This window comes from Diadema antillarum, unplaced genomic scaffold, assembly GCF_040938485.1.
Source record: "Diadema antillarum isolate AM-2024a unplaced genomic scaffold, OU_Dant_1.0 scf00000064, whole genome shotgun sequence".
Taxonomy (NCBI): Eukaryota; Metazoa; Echinodermata; class Echinoidea; order Diadematoida; family Diadematidae; genus Diadema; species Diadema antillarum.
Window position 1 is genome coordinate 669,128 of NW_027270953.1, and position 14,756 is coordinate 683,883.

Genomic DNA, 14,756 nt, shown 5'->3' on the forward strand with positions numbered 1-14,756 from the left:
TACAAAAGCTTCCTAACTTGTCTAATTTTTCTTGTACTGATTGCAAACCCTAACAGATTAGCAAGCATATCGCTGATAAGCACAAACACTGAAATCAAAGAAAGTAACAATTTAATATGAAATGTTTCGATCACTCTTAGTTTTGGAGATATATAAGAGAGTTTTGGAGGTATATGAGAGACTTATGCCAAAATGTCTCTAATACACCAACGCTAACCCTTTCAATGCCAGTGACTTTTGGACAGTGTGTATAATGTTATCAGGTTTTCTATGCCAATCAGCACTCACAGCACACAGAGGGTTAAACCAACTAACCTGCTGAATGCTGTTCTTCATCCATGGCCTTTGCTATATCATCATCCAGAGATCGTTCTAACATCTCCTCCTTCTCCTGCTCATCCTCCCTGCTCCTCCGCTCCTTAAACTCTCTCTCCATCAGGGAACCGGTCCCTTCCTTGGTCCCCACCTCTTCCCTGGACCCCATCCCTTCTCTTGACCCCACCCCTTCCCTGGGGGATGTCTTGGGGGACTCTTCAGCCAAGCCGGACAGGAGGGCTAGGTCCGAGAGGAGGGCTGGAGTCAGGCCATGCAGCCGGCTGGTGTCAAAGATCATTGGCATCACAGCCTCAAGGCTGGTTATTGCACTATCACTGGAAGGAGACAATGAGAGAGAGGATTGGGTGATAAGGAGTAGTGGGCAGTAACACTCTATTAGGCAATACAATGAATGTGAGTGAGAATTCTTACACCTTGGCTACGTTCAAGCTTACTACAATATCAAATGAACAACCCTCACTGAGTCTGTAACAATACTCTGATCTACATCATTACAACTGTCACTCTTATCAATCATGGAAATATACACACAAACGTTTTCATTGTACAGGAAGAGACGTATTTCATTTCATCTCTGGGATGACAAGAACTCATATCTCAAAACAAAAACAAAAAAAAATCAATTTTCAGGAGAGTGAAAAAAATTTTCACTACTTTTTTTTTTTTTTGCAAAATCAAAATAACATCAAATAATGTATAAACTTGTTTTGGATCACATTGGTAAAAATCAATTAGTATTAATGATATTCAAAGTTGAGTTGGGAGGATTTATAATACAATCAAACCTATCTATAGTGGCCACTCAAGAGAGACAAAAAAATGTGGCCATAATAGACAGGTGGCCGCTATAGACAGGTTCTTTAAAATGCTTTTTCCCTCAGGGGGAATTGTTTTGAGTGGTCATATACGGCAGGTGACCACTATAGACAGGTGGTCACTTAAGACAGGTTTACCTGCATATATGCCAATTCTCCCTATTGCATATAGCTCTCCGAATCTGAACACGTGTGGCGCTCTAATTTTGTTTACCTTTAATTCTTGGGATATAAACTTCTGGTTATGAACGTGCGATGTGTAAATGTACGCTTTTATGCACATTGAACACCGAAGTACCAAATTCTTTCTTATAATCTGTCAAATAATAATTATTTTCTAATCTGTAACTTTACATTTGATGAATGGGACTCCTCTGCGAAGTGGCCCAATGTTGGGCCGATGATGCAAAACAACGAAATTATGGAAAATATCTGTAGATGAAGGACGTGACGTGGGTAAACCGCAAAAACGGAAGTGTACGTCCCAAGAACGCTTGATCAGATATTGATATCGTGAGGTGATATTGCTTGATATGGGCTATATGCGATAGGGAGAATTGAGACACAAGGTCTTGTCAGCAATGAGACACCATACATATCCCTACGCTGACAGCATGACTGTGAAATAGTGAAGTGACTTTCATACCTGATGCTGGCATCTCCTTCATCCCACTGAACCTTGGCCGAAGCGTTTCCAACCTTAGCCACCCCCAGGAGGACAGCCTCCCTGGAGCTCTGCCGGTGAATACAGCGTCCTCCCATCCTTAGCCCTCTATCGATGCCTCCAATGACGGCTAGTGCTGGCCACACCTTCCGGCAACTGGCTTCCACAGCTTGGTTCAGATGGTGAGAAACATTGTGTCATAATGTCTATTCCTACCCACATATCACTCATTATTTCAATCAGGCAGTCATGAACTTAGAGAGTAGTGTGAATGCCCTTAAACATTAAAGCCACTATTTACCATTTGCAGATGAAAAAAAAACACACAAAAGACCCTGTTTTAGTGCTTTGAAATAGTTCTAAAATGTGAGTTAAATGCATCATTTACTAGTACTATTTGCAGATGAAACAAAAACCCAGATTTAGTGCTTCAAAACAGTTCTAAAATGTGAGTTAGGGATAGAAAGCAACCAATGTGAATATTTTAATCAGTACAATGAATGTTAAGGATTATTAAATATACAAAATGTGAACAATAGTGTTATCAAAATTGTTTCTGGAATAAACTGTCTACAATGCAGTTTATTGAGAAAATTAGTGATATCTCCTTATATTTGTGGCTTTATTGTGAAATTTTTATGTGGTAGGATGATTTGTGATACAACTGAACTATACACATGAATCAGATGTGATATCTCAAACATTTTTTTTTTAATCACTGCTGCCAATAGTAGACAATGGCTTTAATAAAGGCAAATAATTTCTAAATACTATTTCTACTATCTCTATGAAATCTACCTCTTTTTGATCTTATTTTTCTCACTACTGATGATATAATGACAACCTGAAATCTTCTTTAATAGAAAAAGAGAAAAAAAATTGCCATAACAATAGATACATGAAAACATTTCATTTCAATGTAGTACTGTTCCATATTTTATACTGCTTTACAATAATCAGATATAAGTAAATGTAAATGATAAACTTGGATATGCAGAGTAATGAACATAATCAAACGCTCCTTACCTGACAAATGAACAGTGTCATGTCCTTAATTAGGTCATCACAACTACAATAAAAAGGCCTTCATCCAACATTTACAAGTTTTCTGAGGAAATGTATGCACAAACACGTCTTTACACACTCACTTCTTATTTCAGGGGATTCAGTTTCCTTCTTTTCTTCCTCTTTCTTTTCTTCTGTATCATCCTTCGTTCCATCTGTCTTTCCATCCTCCTTTGCTTCATCCTCCGCTTTATCCTTGCTTGGGGAGTCTTTCGTTTCTTCTATCTTATCTGGACCACGGTCATCGGTTGAAAGGTCAGCAGGAGACACACTAGGTGTTCTGTTTGTTGTGTTTGTATCATCAACCTTGTCCACTTCTTCCGTCCCCTCACTGTCCTCTGTCACATCAGCATCACTCCTTTCTACAGGTACAGTGGGTGTGTCCATCTCACCTTTGTCCTCAGATTCACCTTTGACCTCAGGTTCACCTTTGACCTCAGGCACATCTTCTGGCCTCCCATCATCGACTTTGACATCGTTGAGATTTTGACTCGGCGTCTTTTCGCTCACAGAGTCCTTCTCTTCATCTCCGCTCGTTCCTCTTCTCAGGCCAGCATTCCTGGCCCCGCCCCTTCCGGGACCACACCCGGCAACGAGTTCACTCTGCAGGTGACCCAGCATGGGGCGGATGCTCTCCAGGCACCCCAGGAGGCAGTCATTGACCGCGCCCCTCCAGCACTCATTGCGATGGAGCCAGTTGACGAGGGAGATGTGGGCCTCTGTCATTATTGAGGTCATCGGAGCACAGAGGGGGTCACCGGGGTAAAGGTCACGCGGAGCTCCCCTGACCTGCATGTCACAAATTTTAACCTGTATGGAACAAAAATAGTATAATCTCATCTCAAAACACATTTATTATATGTCAAAAGCAAGGAACACTCTGCATGTTTTCAGTCATCTTGGAAACTGAACTATGCTACAACTGTATGAACTAGTAAAGGACAAAAGAACTAAATATCAGACTTAAATATAATCAAATGGACATCTTACGCTTTACAAGCACAGTTTATTGTGAAAATGTTATACAAAGGAAAGGTCATCATGTATACCTACATGTTACGAAAAGGACATATCCTTCATTTGCACAAGATTCTTAATGTCGCAAACGAGAAGCAGGCAAACAGTAGTTTGGAGTTGTCATCTCTGAATCAAATCCATTAATTTATCAAGTTGATGGTTATGATGTTATATCAACCCAAGAGAGTAAAACAAAATATTTCAGAATTTATTCACAAATTACTGCTGTACCACCTTTTCAACTGGGATAATGTTTGACTAACATAAGATATCTCTGGTAATGAGTAGAATCTCGAGTGACTTTGGTACATATTGTAAACTAGATATATCGCTACGGCTACTGATATGCCTCTGCCATAATGCATGGTTCTCCTAATAGGTCTATAGTACAATGTCTTGACAATGTGTGATGACAGTTTCACACAATTGGCAAAATATTAAAATGACAGGTTTGACACAAATGTGCTGAATGTTCACTTTCCTAGAACTAGGTTCAATTGGATGAATGATTAAAATGTCAGAGTGCAGGTATTTGGGGAACTGATGATTTTTACTTGACTTTTGACCCTTTTATAAGTTTATGCATTGAGTAATTTTCAAGGTATTGAGAAAAAGTATAATTTCAGTATCAAATGGGAAAATAGCATTATCTAAACCTGGCCTTTGACCTTTGACCTCACAGTTCCAAAGAGAATCACTGTTAGGTTGAACATGCATAAATATGTAAGTTTCATGATGATACCTTGAGTTACTTTCGAGATATGGAGGAAAAAGTGCAATTTAGCACTTTCACTTGACATTTTACCTTTTGACCTTTGACCTTTTGGCAAGAAACTTCCCCAAAAATATATATTGGGTAATACATGCCATACATCAAGTTTAAAAAAAAAAAACCTTCAGCCTATTGCATTTTAAGGAAAGTAGTGATATTTTGAGGAGTTGACCTTGACCTTTGACCCCTGACCTTTGACCCATGACCCCCAACTTCCCTAGATAATCACTACCCATCGGTACAAGCATATATACTAAGTTCCATGAAGATACCTTGAACCATTTGCGAGATATGGAGAAAAACATGAAATTTCAATTTTTTTTTTCACAAAATAAACCTGTGACCTTTGACCTTTGACCCTGTGACCCTAAAATCCACACAAAGTATTATCCCCCAAGGATATACCCTCATACTTGTACCAAGTTTGATGTAAAACCACCACACGGTTCTTGAGATATCGACAAAAACAAAACGGGACGGACGGACGTACGGACGGACGTACGGACGCACGGACGCACGGACAGACAGACGGACGGACGGACGGACGGACGGACGGACGGACGGACGACCCGAAAACATAATGCCTCCGGCCACTTCGTTGCGGAGGCATAAAAAAGGAATGCTCGCGTGTATTTTAATTTCGCGAGAGCCATGCTCGCGTGCATTTTAATTTCGCGAGAGCCAAGATTCGCGAAATTAACATGCACATGAAAGTTCTTGTCTACACTACATGCATTGAATGTTAGGGGCAACTCGCGAAAAATTTCATGCTGCGAAAAAGGCCGTTGGCTCCAATTTGCGAAAATTTCATGCCGCGAAAAATATCGTGTTTGACAGTACTGGGAAAACTTACAAAAGGAGAACGACATATGAATAAACACTGTCAATCAATGTCTCAAAAGGAATATTGACTAAGTCTTTCATAACTGTCATCAAAAGTATTAACGAAATACCTTTTCACCAGGATTGCTGCTGTAGAACATGACTACAGGGAAGAGTTCTGTGGCTTCTATGTCTTCAAATGCCAGACGGGGCTCCTAACATAGAAATGAAGAAAAGTAAACATTTATAAAGAAGGAAAGAACACAATAATGTTCTAGATACTTCTACTCTACTCCAGTGAGTCATCTCTGACTTCTTTAAACAAAGAAGTAAAGTGAAATTCAATTTTATTTGAAAGACTTTCCCAACTTAAGCCTTACGAAAACTAACAATTTACAACACTGGACCTCTTGTACAGTACGTCACTGTCAACCATCACCATTCTAAAAAGATTCCTTTATGAACCCATTTACATTCCTGTCCAGTGCCCAATAGTTAACCAACTGATTACCACTTTGAAGGCTTGAACATGCATGTGTCATGAGATCTGTGTTACCCTAGGTTGCTCAGACTTAACCCACCCAAGTTTGGCTGGCACTGTTGAGTTACCCAGTCATTAATATGCCCAAGATTCTAGTATAATATACCAGTACTGATCCGACAAGCGAGGGCCTCTTGTAAAATGAGAATATCTCACCTCTCCGTTCTTGCCGAAGGACACAGTGCGGGCCTCCATGTCCAGCACACAGGTGACGGAGTCCCCCTGGGTAAAGCCGGGGAGCGTCAGAGTGTGCTCCCCGTTGTGGTAGAGGTTGCCGCTGTAGGCCCGGTAGAGCCACATGTCCGCTGTAGTGCGGTGACTGAAGTCTCTCACGGGATAGCGAGAGACTCCAACACAGGTTCCTTCATTCCCCTTGTTCTCTTTCACCACATGAAACTAAGACACAACAAAACATGAAATGACTTAAAGGGATGGTATAGTATCGGTGGAGATGAGGATTGTGTTTTTAACTTTTTGCGAGATACCAAGAAACCACATATGAAATAATACAGAGCATACCATTCTAGGAGCAATTAAAAGTTTATTGGATGAAAATTGGTTCTGGAATGGCTGAGACATCCAAAAATACAGTAAAACAAAGTGATCCTAATAAAAGGTGGGTCCCACCTTTTATCAGGATTGCTCTATTTTGGATATCTCAGCCATTTCAAAACCAATTTTCATCAAATAAACATTGAATCCCTCTTGGAATCACATTCTCTTTCATATTTCATAAGAGGTTTCCCATTATCTCACCCAAAAATGTTAGAAACCTGAATTTACATAGTAGGCCTCAACTATAACTATAAGATCCCTTTAGAGGGGAATTCTGGACCAGCTTTAAGGTGGTCTGAAATGAAAGAGTAAAATCTTAAAAGAACACCAGCGAAAAATCTGATCAAATAGGATACAAGTTAGGGAAATTATGAATGTGTGAATTTTCACTAATTTTCACAAAACAGTTAAGAGTAACAAATATTATGTAAATAGTGAGTTCATGATGTCATTGCTGCAAAACTTGTCATACAGTTTGTACATAAAATCTTGAAATTTCCTTTCTTTTTAATCAAAACAATAATGAATCAGTCTTAGATTCCAACCCATGTCTGACTGATCATTATTTTGAGTAAAATTCTGTAATTCAGTTAAGTGAGTAAAATTATTTCACGTCCTCACAAAGAAAAAAGATTAAGAATCTCACTGATGAAATATATTGATAACACAGAAAAATATACTGCATATTCACTAAGGAAATAGGCAGAGAAACAGAGGCTGACAGTGAGGAGAGATAGATCAAGAAATCACAGAAGAGAGAACGAGAGAATAAAGGAGGGGGGGGGGATGAAGTTTGCTCACCTTCCACTGGTAGCAACCTGCTGTAATTCCCGTTGCTCCCAAGCCATAGCCACGCCCTCCTGATCCATGGACCAGGGTGTGGTTACTCTCTACACTGCAGCACACAGTCTTATCTGGGTCAAAGACCGCATCCTGGAGGATGAGACCATCATCCTCCTCATCTTCATCTCCTAAAAGATGCAGATCAGAAAAAGATTAACACTATTATACTACTGTCCATTGGAAGCATAGTATGCCACACTGTAGTGACAACAGAAAAACATTCACTTCAGGGTGGTCCACATCATGACATTTGAGCATGTTGCAAGCTCAGAATCTGATCATATTGAAGAAATTGTTTGTGCACGGAATGCACATAACGAGCATGTAGTACACAATATTTTGCAGCTTATCTCTCTTTGTGCGGCTTACATTCAATGTTTTCCCTCATGTTTTGCACACAAATATCTTAAGTACCAGGTAGTTTGATATTCTTATGTTTTGCACATGCTTTTCACATGTTTGAATACATTTTATTTTGTGCTTGTTGCAAATTCTTGAGGAGGTTGCATAGCATGTTGCTGGCTTTTGAGGATGTTACACAAGACTTGAGGATGTTGCCCAAGAGTTTGATCATGTTGCAGCAACATGATGAAACCCCTCATGGACCACCCTGCACTTGGTAAGACACAAAGAAACACTCAGACAGCCATGGATATTTGAAATACTGGCACAGCATGTCTCCTATGACAAGTTATTTATCAGCTGTAACAAATATCACAAAAAGGCACAGATATCAAAATATCAGGCATAGTGATGAAGGAGAAGTAGATATATGACTACAAGAGTAAATGGGTTGAAAGTAATCTTTGTTGTGGAAAGGTAAATACAAAAAATGCTCGGTCCAAACAATACCAAATGTGATCACATAGAAGATGTACCATTGAGATTCCACAGGACTCCCATAACATTAACACATAATGTGTACATGAATTCAGCTATAATTTGTCATTGTAATGATTGGAATATGGTTGATTTCCTCCTGACACTTAGCAATAGACAATAGGATTCAGCTGCTGCAATGCAACATACTTATGCAATGACCACTCTCATTCACAGGGAAAGAGCAGAATCTAATACATACACAGAGCTACCAAGTCGCACGCATTCTGCGTGAGACTCAAGCATTTAGGGTCTGTCTCACGATCTCACGCATGGCACCCATTTTTCTCACGCATCTGGTGAAGTCTGCAATTTGGGCCGAAAATAAGGAGCATAGCTCAAAGGATTAGAGTGATAGTTGCAATTGAAGGTGTATTTCCCTTTTGCCTTTCAAAATTAGTAAAAAATAGTCACGTAAGTATGCACCAGATCGCATTATTAAGAGCTAATAATTTAAAAAAGCTCCCTATCATGGGAGGGGGACACCCTCCTTGTTCACGCGCGCATGCGCGCGAGCGCCGAGACGCCGAGTCATAAAAATCTCACTCATAAACGTTTTTTGAACTTGGCATCTCTGCATACACTGTAAATACAGGTTTCAGGTATTCTTCATGTATTGTTTCATTTATATCTCTGCTAGTTTGTATGATAATGAATGAGTAAAAATCAATTAGTTTCTGTTAGAATGCACATTTGCCACTAAATAGATTACTGTATAAGTGGTTTCTTTCGCGGTGGTTTTATTTTCGCGCTTTTCGCGCTTTGAGGTTGAACCGCGAATTTAACATCACACGAAAATGTTTTGAACTCGTGGCTTGTTACAACACCATCATTACCGACCGCGAATTTAAACACACGCGAAAAAGTCGGCAGCGCTGGAAACTGCAAAAGTTTCTGTACGCGAAAGAAACCACTTTTACAGTATCTATCTTGTGTACGTCCTAACAGATATGCTTTATATTACTTAATATTGTTCAGTTGTGCTTCGTGTAAAGATACACGACTAAATGAGAATTTACCACTGTTGATGCTGCTCCCCATGGGGTCTGTGTCACTGGTCTGAGTGGACAGAGACTGACCTCCCTGGCCTGACACTGAATGCTGTGAGTCCAGTCCAGTGCTGGTCAAGCCACTACGGTCAGTGGAGGCTGGCAGCTGGCTGGCTTTGTGCTGGGCAGTGGCTAGAGGGGCACGCCACATGCTATCCGATATGTTGGACAGAAGCTGCTGAATGACCTGGAGGTTTGAAAATAAAGACCGGGGTCAGAGGTGAAGGGTCATGACTGATGTGGAACAGAAGCTAAGAGACATTCAGAGTAACTGATTACAGTAAAACACGATATTTTCGCGGCATGAAATTTTCGCGAATTGCAGCCAACGGCCTTTTTCGCGGCAAGAAATTTTAGCAAGTTGCTACTAACAATCAATGCATATAGTGTAGGCATGAAGCTTCATGTGCATTTTAACTTCGCGAATCTTGGCTCTCGTGAAATTCGTGAATTTAAAATGCATGCGAACATTCCTCGTTTTACAGTATGTCTGATCAATGCGTTGGATATTATAACATGATGAGGCACAATGCTGTGTGCTTCATTATCTCTATTCTGACAATCAGTGAAACGGTCTCATAAAACTTTAGGTCACCCTACTCTCCATTTATCTCTCCCATCGTCAGAGACAGAACACCAAATCACAAGCTGCTAGCTGTCAAATGACCACTAAATGAAAATAACTCTATCTTATGCAACTGATTGACAAATTGCCCTACATCGACGTAAAACTTCTCAACGGAAGAATTTCATAAATCTGAACTCTATCCTTATCGCCCTGACATTCAAAAAAAAGTAATTCCACAAGAGATACCAACAAACATTTTCAACAAGTCAATGCATTTGATGGCTTCTCAAGGATTTTAATCTCAAATCAAACCTAAGAAGAGATGAGGGAGAGGAATTTGGGAGCATGCCAGAAGGGGGTGGAGCTGGGGTGGGGCTGGGGAGGGGCTGGGGAGGGGCTGGGAAGGGGCTGGGAAGGGGCTGAAGAGGATGGCAAAGAGAACATCACATGGAGGAGGATGAGGAAAGGAAATGAAGAGGAAGAAAGTGAGCATGGCTTGCCTGAGTCTGCTGGGTTGTGTTCAAGGTCTTCAGGGCAGGTAGAACCGTCTCAAGCAGATGAAGAGCAAGGAGGCGTGTCCTGAGGTTGTTGATGCGAGGCAGTCCTGTCAGGTGGAAGAAAGTCAACGTTATCACTCACACAAAACATGGTGCCTTTAAAAACAAAAGTTTTAGCAGTCATCACAAGCCAACAAGCAACATTACCAAATGTGACCCCGCATCACAAAACCACTAAAAAGTTGCAAGACATGGATTTCAGGTTAAGGACAGATTCTAAAAGAGCAGACTCTAAGCTTTAAAATGATGTATAACTCAATATAAATGGACTTTCCTAACCTATCTGAATAATGGAAAGAAAGTACACACTCTGAAAAAATGTGTACTGAGAAAAGAGGCTTTGAAGTTTAGGGTCTATTCTGGGGCTTAATCTTGCGAAGCTGTGCCTTAGTGCAGATAATGGGATTTTAAAAAAAAACAGGATGTAAAACTCTCGCGCAACCACAGTGAAGGGAATATCAAATAAAGCTGAAATTTTGAAAACTCCATTAACTCATTCTACAAGTAAGAGTGTATTCGTGACTAAAACTAACTTTCAAAGCAGTTGAAAGTGAAGAATGTGTTTAATGCTTTTTGAAAAATAAATGGGTGCCACTGGGATAAACCCTAATAATGCTACTCCACAGAAAAAAAGAAAGAATTGTTCCAAAACAACTGAAAAAAAAAATGCCATTGGTTCTTTGACTCCAAAGTTTTGAGTTCTCACAAGAAATCGGGGCGTGTGACTTTTTGATGGTGTTGTGATGCGCGGTCATAAATAGAATGCATGCAGTAACTCTGGGTAGTACAGTAATTCACCTTCCTCAGCATTTCTTCTCTATCTCACCTGACTGAGAATGATAGCCGATGACCGCTAGTAGGATGTCTGTCCAGTGACTCTCGGCCATCTTGGACTGGACGACTTCACAGCTGGACACCCGGCGCAGAAACACCAAGAAGTCGCCAAGTGCATTCTGGGCTGCCTGCCGTGTGCGCTTGCCTACGGGTTTGTGCCCTTTGTCTGAGAGAGACAGAAAGAAGATGATTAGAGATAGACTGATGGACCAAAAGAATCAGTGACCGCTGGAAAGTACAGTCAAACCTGCCTCAGTGATCATCTGTCTATAGCAGCAACCAGCAGTATGGTGGCCACTTAAATCCCCCCCCCCCCCACCACCGAAAGCCATGTTAAAGAACCTGTGCAAGCTGGCCACTTGTCTTAACACGGCCAACGGCCATCAATTTTATATCCTGTTGTAGATTTTGACCTCTGTATAGCGGTCACATATCCACACGGAGCCATAGCCAAGCTGATGATTTAGCATGTTTTTCTGCTTTGCAGCTATGCTGGTCTTACGTGGCAAACAGTTCCATGGTCGCCACCCTTGCAATCAGCTATCATTCAACATAGTAACGCACTTGTGAAAAGCTTGCTTGCTGTATGTATATGGGTGCATAAATGTCATCAAAAATAGTATTGCTCAAAGCATGTCAAACACATTGTTATCAACACATTCATGTAAGTACACATGAATATTTATACACATAAATGTACATTTAAATAGTTATGTATGCAACAACTATTCATGTACAAGTCTGTGATCCACACAAAATGTCGAAGAAATGTGTAGGCAGTCAAACCTATCTATTAAGGCCTTTTTTCTTCCTTGGGTGGGTGCTATAGACAGGTTTGACTGTATACATATTATTTGCTCGAAAGAGACATGTAATTTGTTGACTACTTTGTCAACTAGCATTATGTTAAATGTGAATCCAGGATGCTTTTACCTTTTGGGGCAAACTTGGAAGTCTTGAAGTCAGTCTTAGACCGTTCACTGTCCGTTTCAGACGTGGAACCAGTCTTGGTCTTCAGACTGTGGGTCACCTTGGGGTCGGTGATAGCCATGGACATTAGACTGTCCAGTTGGTCCCAGAGGAGGTCCACCACAGACTGGACAATCCTGTCGTCCAGCTGGTGAGCATACGTCCTGCACAGGTTAATGACGCAGCGTGACATGCCAGTAATTCTAGAATTTCAGATGATGCATTGGTTTCAATATATCTCTATCATACAACATTGATCATCAATAAATTGATAATGAAAGAGATTAAACATATTTCTAGTAACAATGAGCTTAGTCTCACAGATTACTGACCACAGGCCTGGAAATTGGGATGACTTTACATATTGAATGCTTTCCATCACAGACTTCAACAACTTTCCTCAGCAAGTATGACACACTCACTGTGTTATTCATCCACACCATCAGAATATCTACTATTATATCCCTCATGTAAAGCTTCTTGCCATAGGATTGTACAGAGCACGAACATGGTGTAGTTTTACTAGCTAGCTACGAGCAGCTGGATGCGGTGCAATTGGTTACTAGCCAGCGTGATATAGTACTTTTGGGAATCCACGATTTGCACCCATCGTGATCGTGTGATCGATATCTACATTTCTCACTTAAGAATGTACGCAGTGCGCGTAGTAGCGATACTTTTGAGCGACAGTCCTGTGGCTTGTAGCTAGCTAGCTAGCGCTAAGAGAGCGCGCGGTGTGATGTGCGACAGCATTACAGAAATCTGTGTGGTGCGATGGCGTGGCCGGTCGGTGTGTAACGTTTGGACGTGTGATACGTGATCAATGCATTCAGCTCAATTGACAAAGTGACTGCTTCCAGTAACGGAAGAATGATCGCAGGAGGACACCATATCAGGTACGAATTAGGAATAAACTAAAACCGATTTTGAAGATGATCTGGGTAACGAAGCCGCTTTAGGCCTACTTCTAACGTAGTCCTGGACCTCAATCTTTCGGAGTTTTGCACGCTGTAGTGTAGCTCGTGTGTAGGAATCAACAACAGCGCAGCGGTGTCGTTCGCTACGCGCTGCACGCACTGCTGCTGCACTGCTACAGCCTAACGTTAGATTTATCGTTCACGAAACCTGCACACTTTTCCAAAAGGGAACCGTCATTACTCTAGTAAAATGCTCGAGAGGGATATAAAACAAATATCGACTGCTTTCTTTCGGGCCATGGTAAAACTATTTGACCTCGGTGATGTCTCAACAGTGCCATGTCCCTCGACTTCGTCTCGGGACATAGCACTGTTGAGACATCACCTCGGTGCAAATAGTTTTACCATCTCCCTCTGCAGCAGTCGATATTTGTATACAATACAATGTAGCTGATGTTTCCCGGACTAGTAAACATAACATACATGTACCGTATTCGCCGGCGTATAGGCCGCAGTATTTTTCAGAAAAATAAAAGTGAAAAGTCGGGGTGCGGCCTATCTGGCGGCAAAACCAAAATTGGTCTCTGCAACCCGGCAAATCGGGAGTAAAAACTAGCACATTTATACATGTATGGGACTACACAATAGGCAACCAAGGAGGCAACCATCCCCCGATGATATGAATACCGGTATACAAATCTTACAAGCAAAGCTGCATTCCGTGTTTGTTCCTCATCAGTATGTCCTCTTTGTCTTTTCTATGAAATTTTAATGAGGCAAAAATAAAACTTAAGCTCAAAGCGTAGCGCTGTGCTAATACCTGTCTATTACAATGAACCTGTCTATGACAATGTACCGTGGTACCTGTCTATACATGATTACCTGTCTATTACATGAATACCTGTCTACTACAATGTACCTGTCTATAGACTGTACAGACAACCACCTGTCTATTGACCGATTCTGTGACGCGCTATGTGTATTTTTAGCATAGGCGCAGCCATACTGGGTGTATCAGCAGACCCCCCCTCCGCACTCCCCCACCCCTCTCCCTACATTAGCACGCGCGCAGAATGAAAAACTGCTTTAGCCAATGGGCGTCTCGTACTGAGTGCGCGAATGCTTGCTTAGTGCGCGAACCTTTGTTACAAGTGCGTGATAAACATGTTGCCCCGGGGTGGGGGAGAGCAGGGGGGGTCGGCTGATACACACCATGGCTGCGCCCTGTGCCGTAAAATGTCTGCTGCCCTCAACGAACCCGAATCGGTCAATTACATGAATACCTGTCTACTATATTACAATGTACCTGTCTATAGACTGTGCAGACAACCACCTGTCTATTACATGAATACCTGTCTACTATATTACAATGTACCTGTCTATAGACTGTGCAGACAACCACCTGTCTATTACATGAATACCTGTCTACTATTTTACAATGTATCTGTCTATAGACTTGCATGTACAGACAACCACCTGTCTATGCTATTACAATGTGACTCGATCGACTAGCAACTCGCACACCTGTGGTGTATGTTCTCTAGCGTTAGATT

The 14,756-nt window shown here is 41.3% G+C and overlaps 1 protein-coding gene across 1 annotated transcript in view; it reads right to left on the reverse strand.

Annotated features, from left to right (window-relative positions):
* The window catches only part of LOC139716356 (probable E3 ubiquitin-protein ligase HERC1), an 83,602-nt gene that overhangs the window by 41,776 nt on the left and 27,070 nt on the right, over positions 1-14,756 (reverse strand). The window contains 10 exon segments of the mRNA XM_071627901.1: positions 316-650; positions 1,798-1,984; positions 2,964-3,690; positions 5,623-5,706; positions 6,189-6,428; positions 7,389-7,558; positions 9,329-9,545; positions 10,427-10,530; positions 11,310-11,483; positions 12,251-12,450. Of these exon segments, the coding sequence (XP_071484002.1) occupies positions 316-650; positions 1,798-1,984; positions 2,964-3,690; positions 5,623-5,706; positions 6,189-6,428; positions 7,389-7,558; positions 9,329-9,545; positions 10,427-10,530; positions 11,310-11,483; positions 12,251-12,450 (2,438 nt within the window).